The 17323-nt window shown below is 38.6% G+C and overlaps 1 protein-coding gene across 12 annotated transcripts in view; it reads left to right on the top strand.

Moving 5' to 3' along the window:
* Positions 1 to 17323, top strand: part of NFIA (nuclear factor I A) — a 369111-nt gene that overhangs the window by 115430 nt on the left and 236358 nt on the right. The window contains exon 3 of one of the 12 annotated variants that reach the window (XM_035018424.1): positions 6010 to 8055. The exons of the other annotated variants lie outside the window; for them this stretch is intronic. Within the exon in view, the coding sequence (XP_034874315.1) occupies positions 6010 to 6083 (74 nt within the window). The 3' untranslated portion in view covers positions 6084 to 8055. Of the gene's footprint in view, positions 1 to 6009; positions 8056 to 17323 lie in introns of those variants that run through there. 12 annotated transcript variants of the gene reach the window in all.

Here is a 17323-nt window from a genome sequence, read left to right as displayed (position 1 = left end):
GGAAGTTGTTGTTTGTTTGTTTTTTTTAATGGACAATAGCATAATTCGTTGTTTAGGGATTTATCTGTGTCTGTTCCTCAGAAGATACGTTTTGGGGATTTATTGCAAGTAATTCTGTTCATCTTTTCTAGGTATTTTGGCATGCCAGGTGGTTAAAGAAGGATGATATATAACAGGTCTATGGAAATGCCATAAATTATTACATAGTAATAGAAGTATTTGTGGTATCCATGACTAACTTTTAGAATGGCAAAGTTATAAATATCTATAAAGTCTATGTGCAGTTGTTACTGATTATTGTGGCATTAATGTGTCAAGAACATTTGTTTTATTTCATTTTCTACCCTTAAATTTTATTTATAAAACAAAAATTTTACATTTGCACAGGAGAATTAGCAGGGTGTAAATTAAAGACCAAAAAAAAAAAAAAAAAAACCAACCACACCTAATAGGGGAGAATATTTTAAATGTCTTGGAGGGAGTAGAAGAAAAAGTTTTGCTTAAAAATTCCACCATATGCTAACTATATACAGCACTTCAAGTTTATTTATTGTTAAAGCCTCATGTAAATCACGTCATTCTGAAAGTCATGGAAACTGCACATTTGTGCATTAAACTATGTAAACAACAAAAACTGGTCATCCATCCAGTTGTTGCTTCACTTATTTTGAATTATAGTGCAATTTTGTGGAGACTGAAATGGGGATTACACAATATAGCGATTTCCTGTAACACCTACTACATTTTTGCTGATCTAGCAAGGTCTGTTGGTATGCGAGCTTAACCTTTATTTTATTTCAAAATGTGTTTTTTATTCTGAGAACCACTGGTGCCTATGGTTTCACTTTTCTCCATGAGCCACATTTTAAAGCCTGCCCTGTCTAAATGAAGGAGTCAAATGGTAGAAAACATGTTGGAGGCAGGGGAATTTTATACTGGAATGAGTTCAGGAATACTTTGAACCTATCAGTAATATTATTAATAGGGAGACAGTATAAATGCCAACACTTCAAATGCTCAAGAGTACATATCAAAATTAAACATGAAGTTACGTGAGACTGCTCACTATTGTCCCTTATTTACAAAACAGATATGTCTTTTATACCTGAGTTGTTCCCCGCCCCTTTTTCTATGCCTGTTCTGTGACTGGGGTGCTCAGTTCTTCCTGCTCAGCCTTCCAGCTGCTGCCAGCCTTTTGTGGAATAAGGAATACCTGTTTCTTCTTCTGCCCCACCTGCCATGACTAGCCTTCTTCCTTTTCCTTTTACCCACTGCACATGGCTTATGTTGCTTTAGGGTCGTTGAGTCTGCTTTACATTTGCCGTTAAACGTATGAAGAGTTGGTCTTCCACACTGAACCTGTTTTCTTTCTTTTTTTTTTTTATTATGTTATGTTAGTCACCATACAGTACATCATTAGTGTTTGATGTAGTGTCCCATGATTCATTGTTTGCGTATAACACCCAGTGCTCCATGCAATACGTGCCCTCCTTAGTACCCATCAATGGTTTTCTTAGTACACGTGACAGCTCTTTGTGATGGTGGATGCTCAATAACTATTGTTTGGACTGAAAGGGGAAAAAATGAGAGTAATCTACTTCACTAGGAACCAGGCCATAAAGTGAAGATACGTTTGAGGAAATCTGTACGTCTCCAGGATCATGGCTAGTTGCCAGGCTCCAACTGTGCTGTTTGACCCCATGTCTCAGGGTAGATTTTAAGGTGTGTGTATTTGCTGTTGCCTTTGACTACTCATTTCTGACCAAAGAAGAAGTTGCTTCTTTACAGATGTTCCTGGGAATACCCTTTCTGTAAATTCTAAAGGATTTTTTTTTTTTTTTTTTTTTTTTTTTGCCCCACTGGCTACCTAGCTATTTATGAAATGATGAACTGGAACAGGGACCTTTCTTCATTCAAACTGTTCTCATCAAAGTGACCTCCACTTTTCCTATGGCCCTCTTGAAGTGGACCTAGTTTAGAAGAACCTCTGATTAGTTTGTTCTCTTCACAGTTTTATCTACTTAGGCATAGGCTCAAAGGATCAGGATGAAATGTAAGTTGTGATTAGTGAACTGAAGCTGGTTAGCTGATGGACTGCAAGTTGTTCAGGCTTGGGCTGATGCATACTGAGGTCTTCAGAGGTTGTCCTGGGCCACAGAACTTTCTATAGTCAATCTGGCCCATACATCAGTTTGGATTTAGAGCATGTGTATAAATGACCCTAGCGGGTAGTACCTGATACAAGACATAGCACTTTTTAAAAAAGTGCCTTTACTTAACACATCCTAGATGATGTGTTAAGTGACTTTCCTTTTATTTGTATCTGTCTTCATTTCTTATAAAGGCAAAGAAGCAAAAATGCACTAATATTTCATTTAATTTCTCATTGTGGATGTTTGACCATACTGTATCTGCTTTAGTCCACCTTATTGTGCCCTTGGGTGAATGTGGTTACTGAAGATAATGAAGCTATGTGGAGATTGGTTGTTGACCTTCACTTTAGTAGAACAAACTCAGCTGCTCTTCTTACCTACCACGGGTGGTGAGTTGTGGACAGCTGCAGCCTGTGATTCTGTTGTTAGCATTCCTCTGACGTATACTGGATGATACAGAAAACATTTAGATAGAGCTGTTTTCTCTCAGTCTGCTCATTCATTCTCTCAGCAACTGTTTACTCAGTACCCACTATCCTAGGCACTGAGGTTGTATTCTACTAGCTCAAACACAATTTGCTTAGTGCTAGGACACATTGGTTGGTTTCAAGTCTATTGACAATCCATCATAAATTTATTCTGCTGTCGATTCAGTTATGTCCTTAGTGGCTACCCCATGAAGTCACACCATTATTATCCCCATTTGACAGAGGAGGAAACTGGAACACAAGAGCTGAATCCATTTACTCCAGGTCATGCTGCTAGTACATAAGTCGTAGAACTGGATTGGATCTTAGCTAGTCTTCAGCTCTGAGTCTGTACTCTTCTATTTTTTTTTTTTTTTTTTTTTGTACTCTTACTGTTATGCCAAGTTGCCTAAGGCTTTTTGAAAGGCTTGGCGTAAATGAAATACAGCATTTCAATTTCTCTGAAGTTTCATTTAACGGATTTTCTGAAAAGCTAGCTCTCAGCAATGAGGCTTTCTCATAGGTATTGCAGTGATGACATCAAAATACAGAAAATTTTAGAATCATGCAAATGTACAGTCCTTGGAGATGATCTATCCACTGGATTCTTCATTTTAAAAATGTGGAAGTTGGGGTGCCGGGTGGCTTAGTCGGTTAAGCATCAGCCTTCAGCTCAGGTCATGATCCCAGGGTCCTGGGATCGAGCCCCACATCGGGCTCCTTCCTCAGCGGGGAGCCTGCTTCTCCCTCTCCCTCTATCTGCCACTCTGCCTGCTTGTGCTCTCCCTCTCTCTATCTCTATCAAATAAATAAAATCTTTAAAAAATAAAAATAAAAAAAATGTGGAAGTTGAAGGTCAGGAAGTTGTCAGACAGGTACAGCTCAACCCTCGGTTATCAGAAAAGGTGGGACTGAGAGGTTTGGTGAATGAACTGAGAACTTCAGTGGTCCACTGTTTGTTTCACTGGTGACACAGGTCTCAATATTTTATATCAATTCACAGTTTTACAATATTTAACAAATATCTTCCAACAAGTTTTTACTCTTTATTTTTTAGGATTTTTTAGGCATAAAATTAATAATATAAGACTTTCCTGGGTGAAGGTGTTTTATTTTTCAATATTTTGTATTCATTTGAAAGCAGTCTTTTTGTCAACACATGAAATTTTTTTCCTAGTGGATGCACAGTTTCTTGCTGAGATACTTTCAAGGTTTGGTATGAGCCATTATTAGGAAGAAAAGCTATAGATACTACCTTGGCAGCTAGCAAGACTTCAGATCAGCCCAATTTCACTCTGTTGACAGGACAGAGAAGTGGTTGAGCCTATGTGGGCTTTAAACTGAAACCAGTGACTGGCATGTTATCTCTTCCAGTCATAAGCGTGATTAGAAGCCAATCTGAAGATTTCCTTTCCCCCATTTTGATCATTCTTGTCAGTGTGACCTCAGAGACATGTAATTCCTCCTTTGCTGTGCATCTTCTGACCAGATGGAATTTCTCCTACTTTGGATGTTACCAGAAAGCATTTTAAAAATGCAAGGTGTGTTCTAAATAAATATAAATTGATTAGGTACTAACTTTTGAAAACAAAGACACAGAGCCGTTCTTTTCCTCTTTGTCTTTCAAAACTATTATTTTCTGCCCATCATGATACTCCCAAACAACCTATTGCAACACACTTACACACACAAACACAAACACACACACACACACACACACATACCCCTTTGAATTGGTGCTTTTGCAAACCTTTGCATTGAGACCAGCATCCCGGTTGTTTTGAAGAGCTGTCATATCAAAGAATAAGTGAACTCTGGATGGTTGTAGGTATATATCTAGGATTAATGGCTGGGAGTTAGAGGCAGACAGAAATCAAGTCAGTATGAAGAAGGTCGTTGTAATAACTGAAGGAGTCCAACAGTGGACTAGACTTGTGGACAAGCTGGGGACCCCATATCTGGTGAAGTGGTTTAGAGATTTTGTAGCTGAGATGGACTGAAGAGTTGGATAAGAAGACCTTCAAAATTTTGTGCAATTTTAAATTTGTTCTTTCCCCATGATTTTTAAATTTAAAAACAAGACCACAAGGCAATTTAAAACTGTCGAGCTGTGATGTCTATGTTTTCCTTTTTCCTTTCCTTTCCAGTTTCATGATTTGTTCTGAAAAATTTACTCATTCCACTTACATGTGACTCCCCTCCCAACCTGACAACTGTTGTTGAAAAGCAACCTGGGTGCTCCTGGGCCATGGAGGGTGCAGTTGAGACCCTGGAAGTGCAGAGGGAGCCCAGGGAAAGATGTAGCCGGGAGCGCTCATGTTTGGCCACAGAGGCGCTGTTAAGATGTGCCCAGATGGAATTCCTGTGACTCTCTCTTCTATGAAGTGGGACTTTTGTGGCACCAACAGCAAAGTGATTCATGAATGAAAAGCGTTCTCTGGTGTCCCCACTGCATTCACTGTTCTGTGTCCCTTTGCTTTTGCTAGGCATAGGCCTCTTATTGATTCACACACAAGTTTTTCAGAGATTAGAGTATGTGTCCATGGTAATCCTATTCCGTGAGTTATCATTTTGGGGGGAAAGGTGCACATTTCATCTTGGTGTTTGTGTGGGGTTTTGCTGAGGAAAACAGAATTGAGCAAAGTTTCACTCAGTATATCGGATAGATGGTATGCCTCATAAATTACTAAACTTTTTTGACTCAGCTTTTCTTTTCTTTTTTTAAAAGATTTTATTTATTTGAGAGCATGTGAGAGAGGGAGAAAGCACAAGCAGGGGTAGGGGCAGAGGGAGAGGGAGAAGCAGGTTCCCCACTGAGCAGGGAGCCCGATGCGGGACTCGATCCCAGGACCCTGAGATCATGACCTGAGCCAAAGGCAGACACTTAAATGACTGAGCCACCCCACCTTTGACTCTGCTTTTCGTAAAAGGATAAGGTAAGGCACTATCTTCAGCGTGTGAAGTTCTTTTTAAAAAGTGAGCGTTCTCAGTAGAACTGTGGTATGGCAGGAGCAGGTCAAGTGCTTCCTTTCTTTAATAGTTAGCTGAGGGAGACCACTTCACTCCTCTGAAGCTTTCCTTACAACTGACCATCCCTTTCTCTTTTTTTATTCACCACCTTATGATCAAACTTGTTCTTATACACCAATAAGATCTTGCATCCGAAGACCCTGCTGCAAGCACATTCTGACCAACTTGTCATTCTTCTGCCCGAGAGCAGCTTGCTTCATGCCAGACTAAGAATGAGCTCAGCCAAGGAAGGAGAAATAGGTAGTGGTTTAAAAGTATGAAGAGGAAAAGAGTATTCTGGTGGATTTTCTGTCTTCTTGTTTGCTTTGTGTTTTAATTTTGAAAAGACCCAAACTCCCACTCTTTTTTTTTTTTTTCAGAGGGAAGCGGTTTGATATATGAGAAGCATGGTCTTTGGAGTCAAGAAGATCTGAGTGGGAGCTGTGCTTTGTGACCTTAGACAAGTTAGTTAGTCTTTCCAAGGTCTAGTTGGCTGTCTATAAAATAATAGCAGTAGGGTTGGTAGGAGGATTAAATAAGACATTGCATGGAAGGTCTAGAGCACGTAATAGGTGGCTTGCTATTATTGTATTAACAGAGCTGCCCTGGTTTTTCTTCCCATTGTTCATTTTCATAAAATACATATTAAGTTTTATGATTGAATATGATGTAAAATTTTTAATAAACATGTCTAGAGTCGAAGATTTAAGACTTTAAAAAGGGCTCCGATATGATTGGTTTCTTGGTGATTAGTAGTGGACAGTGGAAAGCTACTTATTTTATGAGATGTTTAGGAGAAAGTACTAAATGAGGTTTATAATGATAACAGCCCCTTTAATTAGACGACCAGATAAAGAAGTCATTCCCAATGCTGTCCAGGAAGGGGGTGGATTTCCTGCTACATTGGAGTAGCCGTGGGTAAAGGACCCCAAAGCATTCCTGAATTAAGAGAGCTTGGAAACTAAAAAAACGCAAGTATTTCTTTTCTTTTCAGAAATTGACATACTGCATTCTAATGATATTAAGTAAAAGTTGTTTTTTCAGGAGAAAATAGCTCTCTCTTGAGAGAGTTGCATTGTCTATCAAATTTACATATTTGATTTTGGAGAAACTGAAACCTGTTTATTCTATACAAGTAGTTATTTGTGTCCAGATTCGCTCTTCTGGAATCCATCATTAATCAGTTATGGTTAAATAGTTTTCTCTCCCCCAGAAGGTTTTTGTATGTTAGTCATTTTTTTTTAAATTTATTTTTCCATATAATCTCTTTGAGAGCAAGAATCAGGGAACCTTCAAAGTAGAGAGTGTAGTATGTACCTAGGCTCAAATTTAATGTCTTTATTTTTAAGTACTTCTATTATAAAAAGTAATATGAGCTTATTATAGATCATTTGGAAAATATAGAAAAATAGAAGGAAGAGAAATCCATCAGCTAAAAACAGTTATCATTAACACCTTGATGTATTTCCTTCCAGATCTTTTTCTATTTGTACAGAGCACTATGGTAGATACTCATGATTATAAATATATATGTAAGAACCTCAAAGACCTTCTCATGCTGAGGCCAGGTGTTGTTGGACAGAAACTGATGGTAGCCAGGCAAAGTGTATAGACATGATAATAAGGATGACAGAATCACAGGGAAGGATAGACTACCTTTGGTTTCCTCAGCCCAGGGCTCCCTCCTCTCTGCCGGGGGAAATGCGGTTTCTCCTGTGGAATAAGATTGTAGAGGGAAGGTGGGCAAACTCAAAAGAAATCTTCTGTTTGCCCCTGTGGCAGGTAACAAGGGCAAGAAAACAACCCAGTTGTGCTGTGTTGTGGTGTTCCTGTATTCAGAAAAAAAGATTAGTTTGCACAAGTCCAAGTTTTGAATGTAGTTTTTCCCCCTGAACATTTCTCTTTAGGGCTTAAGTTATTATCATTAACTTTAAATGTGGAGGGGGGGCACATAAACATGAGAGAATTGAGAATTGGTAGCACATACAAATTTTTGCAACATCTATCACAGTCCTGAATCATGAAAAACTATTTTTTTTTTTATTGAATTCTGTCGTTATTTATAGATGCTTTCTACTTTGGCCCAAGCATCTCTGGCTTTTATCCTGCTGAATCATACCTTATTCTGTTACATATGTGTGTGTGTACATGGATGTGTATGTGTATATATATATATATATATATATATCCATTATTGTACAAAGACTGGAAGAATGGATACAGCATTGGGAAATGTGCAAGATTTCCAAAGATTGTATTAAGAAATGATTTTATTATAATCCTTCCTGATTGGACACCTCAAACCTGTTATTCTCATCTGCAAAGTGAATGTTGTTATTCCTTTTCCCTGGGCTTCTTGTCTCCATCTGCATGCATTGCTCAGGTGGACTTCTTTACTGAAGGGAAGAGCATAATATTCTTCTAGTTTGCCTAGCTCTTTGGCATTTAAACAAGCTAGAGAGATGCATAAATTTAGCAAAGGATCGGGGCCAAAGTGATGGCTGAACTGGCATCATTTCACATTTTTCATGCTCTGTATTTATAGCAATAAATTTCAAGCAAGGAAATAAATTGCAAGGAGTATGCTGTATTAGGAAGGAAGTTTGTACACTTTTGTGGCTTATTGGTATCTTAGTATAACCTTCTTCCCACTTCCCTGGTTGAGTGAACTGAAACGGATAAGTTCAGGAACTTTTTGGTTGTTCATGTGTCTGGCTGGTTAAGTGATAGGTTTTTTTTTTTTTCCTCTTCACTAAACTGGGCTCCCAGAATTATTGTGCTTGGTTATTTGTGACTTTCTTTTAAGAAACTTACCCCATAACACACACACACACGCACACACGCACACTCACACTCACAATCCCTCTCTCTCTCCCATCCTAGAGCCTGAAGATATCCTCTCCTGAATGCTGCCTCCATACTTAGAACATTCTAGGGCTTTGCAGTAAATTGCATATGTTAACTTAAAAAACAAACAGTACCCATTTTTTGATGAGAAGCCTACAGTGGTACAATAAAATTGTGTTTCCCAGTCATTGAGAAGCTTTAATAATATTGAGAAAATTTTGGTTGCATGATTGTCTCGCTCTTTGAATCAGCGGTTAGTTACAGTTTAGAATAAATTGCCAAGGGGCATCCGGCTGGCTCAGTTGATAGAGCGTGTGACTCGATCTTGGGTTTGTGAGTTCAAGCCCCACGGTGGGTGTAGAGATTACTTAAAAATAAAATCTTTTTTTTTTTAAAGAAGAAATTGCCAAATTACTATTTATTTAACAGCAATAATATTTAAATGATGATAAATAGTAACAGCTTATTTTTTAAAATAAAGATACCAAGCTAAATGCTTTCATGATGAATGATCTCATGTAATTTGCTCAACAACCTTTGAAGTCTTATTACCATTATTCCCATTTTACAAATGAAGAAACCCAATTTTTTTTTTAGAGGAAGAGAGACCGTGCGAGCAGGGGTTGCAGTGAGGAGCAGAGGGAGAGGGAAGAGACTCCTAAGCAGGCTCCATACCCAGCGTGGGGCCCAACACAGGTTTCGATCTCCCAACCCTGACATCATGACCTGAGCCGAAATCAAGAGTCAGACGCTTAACCCTCTGAGCTACCCCGGCACCCCAAATCCAATTTTTTGAGAGCCTAAATTAATTTCTTTTAGAATGTAGGTCATAAATATCTAGAATAAGTAAGTGACACCAGGAAATATTCCCCTCAACTAAGCATGTTTTCCCCCCCTTATTCCATCAGGTAGAGATTTTTGGAAAAGGGGCCTGTTTTTTTTAAAAAGAGAAAGCCCCAGTGGGGATTTTAGTCCTTGTTAATCATACACACTTAGGGTGTGAATTTGAATGAGCAAATTGGACTGTTGGATATCTTGTAGGAGAATGGGTGTTGGTTGTGAGAGACTTAAAGGAGGGGTGATGGTTTTAACATAGGAGTTTGTTTTCAAAAGTGGGACACCTAAGGGCACAAGGTGAGGTAGAACATCCAACACAGACTCCACCTACTGCTAACACTTCACCTTTTACCCCAGTGAAAATTTTTTTATCTGTCGCCTTTGAGACACACACACCAAAGCTTCTTGTCCTATAGAGCTGCCAAATAAATTACATTTCCTTCAAGGACAGTGAAATACTAGTCTAAAAGGATGTTTTAGATTTAGAAAGCATGATTTTTGAATTCTCAGTGTTTCATACCCAGTGTGGACTGTGAAACCTGTGAGAGGAACTGAATTGTCCTCATCTCTATGTCCTGAGTGCCTGAGACTGCGTCTAACACGTAACGTGGTAAGGATCTAATACAGCTTTTTGAGTACATGAATGAGTGAAGGAATGAATGAACAAAATTTATAGTTTTCTTATTTCATCTACTAAGCATCTGCCTGTCGTGTTACAGAACGTAGTTTTATATAACATTCGAGAGAAGGTATGTAACATAGCTTTTGTTAACAATATCCATTCATATATATTGCGATTGTCCCTATTGTTAAAGGAGAACTTTGTAGCTTGGTTCATGAAAGAAAATTCACAATTCCGTAGAGTTGGGACCACACCTTCAGACACAGACACTCCATTCAGACTTGCAGACCCCCACCCTGCTCAGTGCCTGGGTCGCAGCCCAGACTGAGGTTGGGCAGTGGGAAGACTGAAGCCGTGTGGTTAAGCCACTTGGGATAATTGAAAGTCGACCATACTTATTTTCAATTTGGCAGCTGCATTAGCTTTTTCCTCAAGTGTGCAGTTTTCCCTGGCTGTCTTCACACTGTGGCCCACTCACCATTGGTGACCTGGCAGAGGCTGGGGAGGCTCGCCATGGCTCTTCCCTGATGGTTTCCCCCATTCCAGTATTTTCCCTGACTTTGCCATGCTCTCTGGTATCGGAGAGTTAGATCAGTTTCAGTGAGTGCAAAAGAAGGTAAAGATAGACAAAAATCAAGAAAGCATAACCTCGAGAATAACAATAATGAAATTTTAAATTTAACATGGTGTGAGTGTGGCTGTATGCAGATATTTATTGCATGTCAGAATGCTTCTGGTTCCTCCAGCCATTTCACATATTTTGATGCAGACCCTTAGAAATTTCAGGTGGTCAGTTGATATTTGAGTCCACTCAGGTGTCAGCTCCGATGCTCCAGACTCAGAGACCATTTTAGTTAGAGGCCCAGCCTGCCTGCCTCAGACTACGTGTGAATGTGTCAATGTCAACAGGAGAGAAAGGTTGTGAAGATAGGTGTTCACGTGGGACAGACTGCAAATCCAGACCTCCAAGGATGAGCTGGTGTACATAACCTTGTTCATAATGGGCCTGTGGTTTTTTTTTTCCTTTTTCCATTTCCATCTCAAGTTGATGATGTGTCATTTAAATCTTCACTGTCACCTGGGCATTGTTTTCTACCCACACTGAACCTGAGTCAGAAGGACCTCAGCTCTGTGGTGATCTTATCTTACTGTTTTCCTTGGATAAAATGCCCTTGATACCAAATAACTGTATGCTGAATATTTATTATTGCTAGAGTATAGTTTCTTGGAAGGGACATCAGGGTTTCCTAAAGGGGCTGTAAAATCCACTTTTCCCTTTAGCATTTACCAACAACTTCGCAATTTGGGTGGCTTGAAATATGGTCAGAGTGCACATTGCTCAACTTCTCGCAGCTGCCCCTGCCCTTTCACACTGCACACGGATGATGTCCCCCGCCCCCGCCAGTCAAACAGTGTAAGGCCTGCTGACGCATCAGGCATGGGTAGGGCTCTGATTAGATGTTTCACGACTTGAGCAGGGAAGGATGTAGGCTGGAAAAGTAAGAATCAGACTACTGACCTGCCTGACTTAGAAGATAGCACCACTGCATTTCGTTGGAAATATGGGAGTTTGGAGGTGCTCCCAATCAAACCTCAGCCTGCAGGTGGTCTGCCATGATTGGGCTTTTTTCTTCCAGGTGTGTGGAGGGCATCATTTCGTGACTCCACCTGGGCCTAGTGGACAGGTGATTAAAGGATAAAAATTTGTGGATGGCATCAGAGAGAGAGAATTCTACCTCGTGGTCAGAAGTGGGGCTCTCTCCTGTATTCTACTAGAGTTGATCAGGATATTTCTTGCTGGAAGTTGCTTTTCCGGTTTGGATTGAACCACTTGAGTTAAATGGAGCCCCACCCTTAGCTTTGCAAGTAAAAAAAAAAAAAAATCCTGGAAAGTAAGAGTTATGCTAATATCTTGTGTAGGATCTCAGATGGGAATCGGGACCAGGAGCCAGGGAGTGGTGTGTGGCTGATGGAAGTTAGAAGTTGGGCTAATAATAAGTTCCATTTGCATCTCAGTTAACAGCTTACAAACTGGCTCACATATCTTATCTGAGCATTATAATTGCTCACTGAGGAAAATAAGCTGTTATTAGTATTTTTACCATTTTTACCGTTACCATTATCACCAGCGTCATATTCCATTTTACAGGTGATAAAATTGAGGCTCTGAGAATTTAAGAGATTACTGCTGAATCTGGGCATATGACATGATCTCTGTCCCCAGATCCCGCATTGTCACCCGTGACAACTTAGTGTTGCTAAGCCTAGCTTTCTGGGGACTTCCCTGTCTTTTATTTTCTCATATTTGACATTCTAGCAGAGCTGAAGAAGTTTTATAAATGCGTATTTTATTTAATACTTCAGGAAATGGCACCCAAGTTATATACTTTGCTTGCTAAAATCAGCACATTTGTGAAATCGGCCTAAACTCCTATAAACTTTCTTAGCTCCTTAAGATTTAACTTCTATATTATTATCATAAAGTTTGCAAAGCACTGCAAATATTAAGAGACATACTTTTCCTCTTTCCTAACACTGGATAGTACTATGACATGTCTGGAGTCTTCAGCAGAAGACACGGCCTGCAGTGATAAATTTATTAAAATTCAGTGTTTTTCAGTGAGTAAATTTGTTTAAAAATTGAGAAAAATTGTATCTAGACAGAATTTGTAGCATTGCTTTAAAATGTGTTTTTACTGAAGAGAATTACAAAGTACGTTTGATAGATTCTTCCACATTGCCAAACTTCTAAAAATGATTTTACTGTTATTTGAGGTATGAAATCTTTTCTATCACATACGAATGTTTCCGTTATTTGTAACACAGCTGGGAAATTCTAATGGGGCCATGTCCCTGCAACTAATGATTGTGCAATGCTATAAATTTTTGATAAGCATGTTCCAAATTTTCCTGTCCTAAAAACAAAAGCATTAAAGTCACTCACTGTTGAAGACAAAAGACCATAACTTTTCTTTAGGAGACATCAATAGATACATTTAGAATGAGGTAACACATCAAAAACTAGATCAGAAATCAGAAGACAACCCCACTGATAAAAATTCAATTCCTCTGTAGCTGATCAGTAGAAGGTCCTTTCCAATAACGACCACTGAATGTAGCAGGCTTTTAAAGTACACCTCACTGTCATTGTAGAAGTGTAGCTTTCTCAAGTAGGCGAGATGAACCAACTCTCCTTCTATCAAGCTATAATTGAATGAGGATGATAATACCTGACCTATAAATGACTTCTTTTTTTATATTGCCTGTGCAAATCAGGTGACTACAAACTAGCTATTTATTACCTTATTTCAGGATCATGATGATCTGAAGTATTTCACGACTTGTCCGTCCCTTTTCCATGTGACTCAGAATCAGATTCTGCCCTCTGCTTGGCCAGGCGCATTCCCACACCGAACAGGTAGACTAAACAGGAGGACATGAGGACTTAGGCGCATGTGGTCATCACATATGTTCCTTGCTTTGGTTAACTGGACCCTTTGCTATACTTGATTGCTTATTTAACTGAGAATCTGATAATCCCCCCAGAGTGCTGGTGTTGCCAAGTGCAAGGAGAAATACTGATGGTCATAAACTTTGCACAGGCTGATGCACTCTAATAGTGCTATTTGGCACCATTAAACCTTCTTGTTTCATTGTCCATTCACTTCATCAGCCTTTAGGCCTTTAGTGAGCATCACTGTATGCAGTTCTTGGTGATACATAGCCCTCATTTCTAGAAGGGCTCTGAGGTTTGGGTAATAATCCAGTGCTGTCATCCTATAATCTTTTCTGGGAAAAAGATGCATCTACATAACCTCATAGCCTTTAATTTCTTGGGATGCCAAATTCAGTACTGTGGATTCCAGGTTTTTTTCCTACCACACCCGCAACCTCCAAGTTAAAAAAAAAAAAATTAAGGTGAATATAAGACTTTCAAAGAAAGGCATCTACTTCTTATTCTAGTGACCAGGAGTACATAGAATGTCATGGCGGAACAAAGAAGTTGTTCCAGTTGGCTCTTGAAACTTGAAAAAGTCTCGCCATTTCAGCTGAATTGGATACTCAGTTTAGGTTTTAAAAAACTGATCGATTCAACAAGACATGATTGATTGCTCAGGCAAAGTAATTGCTTCTGAGACAACTGTTTGGTATAATTATTCATGTACTATCTCTGGTATCTGTGTAGCAATAATCTTTACTGTCCTATTTTGTTTAATTGTGTATATATTCTCTAGAAAGGAGGTTGGTTAAACTTTGAAGTAGCTTGTATCTATTGTATGAACTCTATTAATATGCATAATTATGCCTGGAAGAGAACTATAAGTCATTATAAAATTTATGGTTAGAACAGGTGATCTATATATTTTTTTCTCGTTAACTTTCTTTTAGCTGTGTTTTTAGAGCTGTTCTGGAGTACACGTTTTGGTTAATAATCCATGACAGAGCTAAAATCAGGAAGGGATAGTCCCACAGGACCTGAGCTGAATCTTGCTGGGAAAAGCTCAAGATTGGGAAATAGAACTTTGGAGACATAGGTCAAAGGAGGATATGAAATATTTGCCCCACAACCCCATACATGACTAACCTTTATTTTGGAGAGGAAAGGTTTCTCAGGCTCACTGAAATAGCATTAGATTAGAACAAACCTGCCTTCAGTGGTTTATAAACTCAGAAATGTAACAGAATAAAGGCTTAGGATCAGACATTGTGTTCAGTCCGAACTCTGCCACTTAAGAACTTTGGGACTTCAGGCATGCTTTGTATTATCTGTTAGCCTCAATTTCTTCAAACTCTACAAAGGGTAATGATAATATCTATATTCTGGCATTGTTACTAAGAAGAAATGAGGTAATGTCTGAAAGTGTTTAACACAGTCACTGGCACATAGAAGATATTAATAAGCGTTGGTTTCCTTCTTGTTCAGCAAAAGCTTAAGGAGAAAGCTGGTGGGGATGTTTATGGATTTCATTACTTGAGTAGCATTTGCCAAACTTATTTACTTCATTGTTGCTAAGTAATTAAAACAAAAAGACACATATCTAAATATCCAGATACATATTCTGTAATTAAGGGACCACTCATTTTTTGTAGCACATTTGGAGTCTTACTTTGCCTCTGCCCCTCTGAACATTTTACAATTTTAAGATATGTTTATAAGCTCATTGGGGAGCCTTCTAACTGAAATGGGGCTTCTTTACCTCCATTTGTGTACTGAGTTCAGAATATCTGAGAACTCCCTGAAGTGTTACGCAAAGTGGTTTATGTTTGTGAGTGTATGTGTTTTCTTGGGAAGAGGGGCCATGGCTTTCATCGTTTCCAAAAGAGATACGGGACTCTAAAAGTTTAATATTGACTCTAATGATAACCTTCTGTTTGCATTTTTTGGTCCAAGAATATACATATTGCTATTGATATCTGTTGGGAGATTTATTGTTATATGTTTTATACTAATGGAAACTGGGTCTTTATGAACCTCAAGCTCACAGAAACTCCTTAGCACACTCAGGAATGAGAAACTAAGGCACGATTTGCCATGACACTGTGGAAGACCCAAACCAGGGATGGACAACTAATTCTGCTGTTCACCTTACATATAATTTCTAAAATATGTGCCTATAATGACATAATAATAATGCTATGTTTTTATACTATGTGTGAAAGATATTAGAGTTTTGTTTTTTTTTTTTTTAAGCACTAAAAGGATGTGATGTCAAAATGATCATTTCATGAATCGTGGTGTGTGGAATATACCTTAAAGCATGAGCCTCAGTTTTTTTGGGATTGATTGGTTGATTGTTTAATTTTAACAGACTGCCATTGCCAAACAGATTAGCTCCACTTGTCCTTCATCCCCTCGATGGGAGTGGAGGGGGGGTGTAGATAATCTATGGAAGATTCAGATGGGTTAGAAAACCCACAGCAAGAAGTCTTTTGCTGTGAAGTGTCCCAGTTACAGCTGGGAAAATTAGGAATAACACGTACTTCCAAATATTTGGACACTGGCCAGTTTGAGAAAATCTTTAATATAGATATTTAGCAAATTCTTAGTTTGTCATTGAACTGATCCATCATGTACATAGCTTGAAATTATCAAGACTTGTGAGTTGGACATAAGATTGTATTTGCCTTGATTAGACTTGTCAGCCTTACTGGACATCTCCTGAAAAATCCCTTTTGTACCTGGGATTGTTTATGTCTATTGTATTTGAAACATTGTTAATAATATAGTCAGTCCTGGTACCTCTGCAAAGTCAGTTTTAGTGGTTACCTGGTTACTTTTGTTCTGAGCACAATTCAGATGTCTGGTGGAATTCTTTTCATCTATTGTGCATTTTTTATGGTTTCTGTAAACTTGCCCTCAAACTTCATTCACTCACTTTATTTATCCGGCGTATAAGTATTGAACAACTATTATGGCCTAGGATACTGTTCTGTGTTCCAAGTATTAGTTCATTGCTTTTAAGAGTACATATCTAGGGGCACCTGGGTGGCTCAGTCGTTGGGCGTCTGCCTTCGGCTCAGGTCATGATCCCAGGGCCCTGGGATTGAGCCCCACATCGGGCTCTCTGCTCAGTGGGAAGCCTGCTTCTCCCTCTCCCACTCCTCCTGCTTGTGTTCCCTCTCTTGCTGTGTCTCTCTCTGTCAAATAAATAAAATCTTTAAAAAAAAAAAGTACACATCTGGACATTGTTTTAGAATTATTAGCTGTATTTTGTATAGAGGAAGAGGTGAGAGAGAACAAGTAAATTCAGTAATTTTGTCAGTGTTCAAGCATCAAAAATGATGAATATCAAATAGAAATACAAGTCTGGGCATTCTATTTCCTGACCACATGATCCCCCACAGTTTCACATCTAATGTGCATTATAAAGTGTGTGTAGTAGAATTGCTGTTTTTCTAAAACCATCTTTAGGAGATTTTTCGAAGGATTTTGAATTTTTAGGGGATATTTCATTTTGGCTGGAAATTTGGTGTCTCCATTGAAACTTGTTCTCATTCATCATTTAGAATGTTAAAGAATGTAAAAGTGAAAAAGCCAATTTTGTCTTAATTCTGCATGTCCATTATATTTTATTTTCAATTTTTACCTAGTAAGACTCACTTCACTTGCTTCTTATGAACTGAGCCCAATAATCATATCCTTTTCAACTAGGTGTGTTAACTAAATTATGTATCCTTGAACAAAGTAACATAAGCTTTATGGCTCTCAGTCTACTTCTTGACAGTTTTTAAATTTTAAGAGTAATTTTTTACTTAATTTTTCTGTAAGAGAATTTCGTGGTAGTAATCTAATAATAGTTTGTGTTTACTGTGTCTCTGAACTTTTCTTCCTTGTCGCTTTTAGAAATGTAGCACAATTTAGTAAGTAGTGATGAGCACTAACACAC

Source organism: Mirounga leonina, unplaced genomic scaffold, assembly GCF_011800145.1.
Source record: "Mirounga leonina isolate KUSES-001 unplaced genomic scaffold, KU_Mleo_1.0 Mir_173, whole genome shotgun sequence".
Classification (NCBI taxonomy): Eukaryota; Metazoa; Chordata; class Mammalia; order Carnivora; family Phocidae; genus Mirounga; species Mirounga leonina.
Note: the sequence above shows the minus strand (reverse complement) of the source record. Positions and strands in the feature narration are given on the sequence as shown.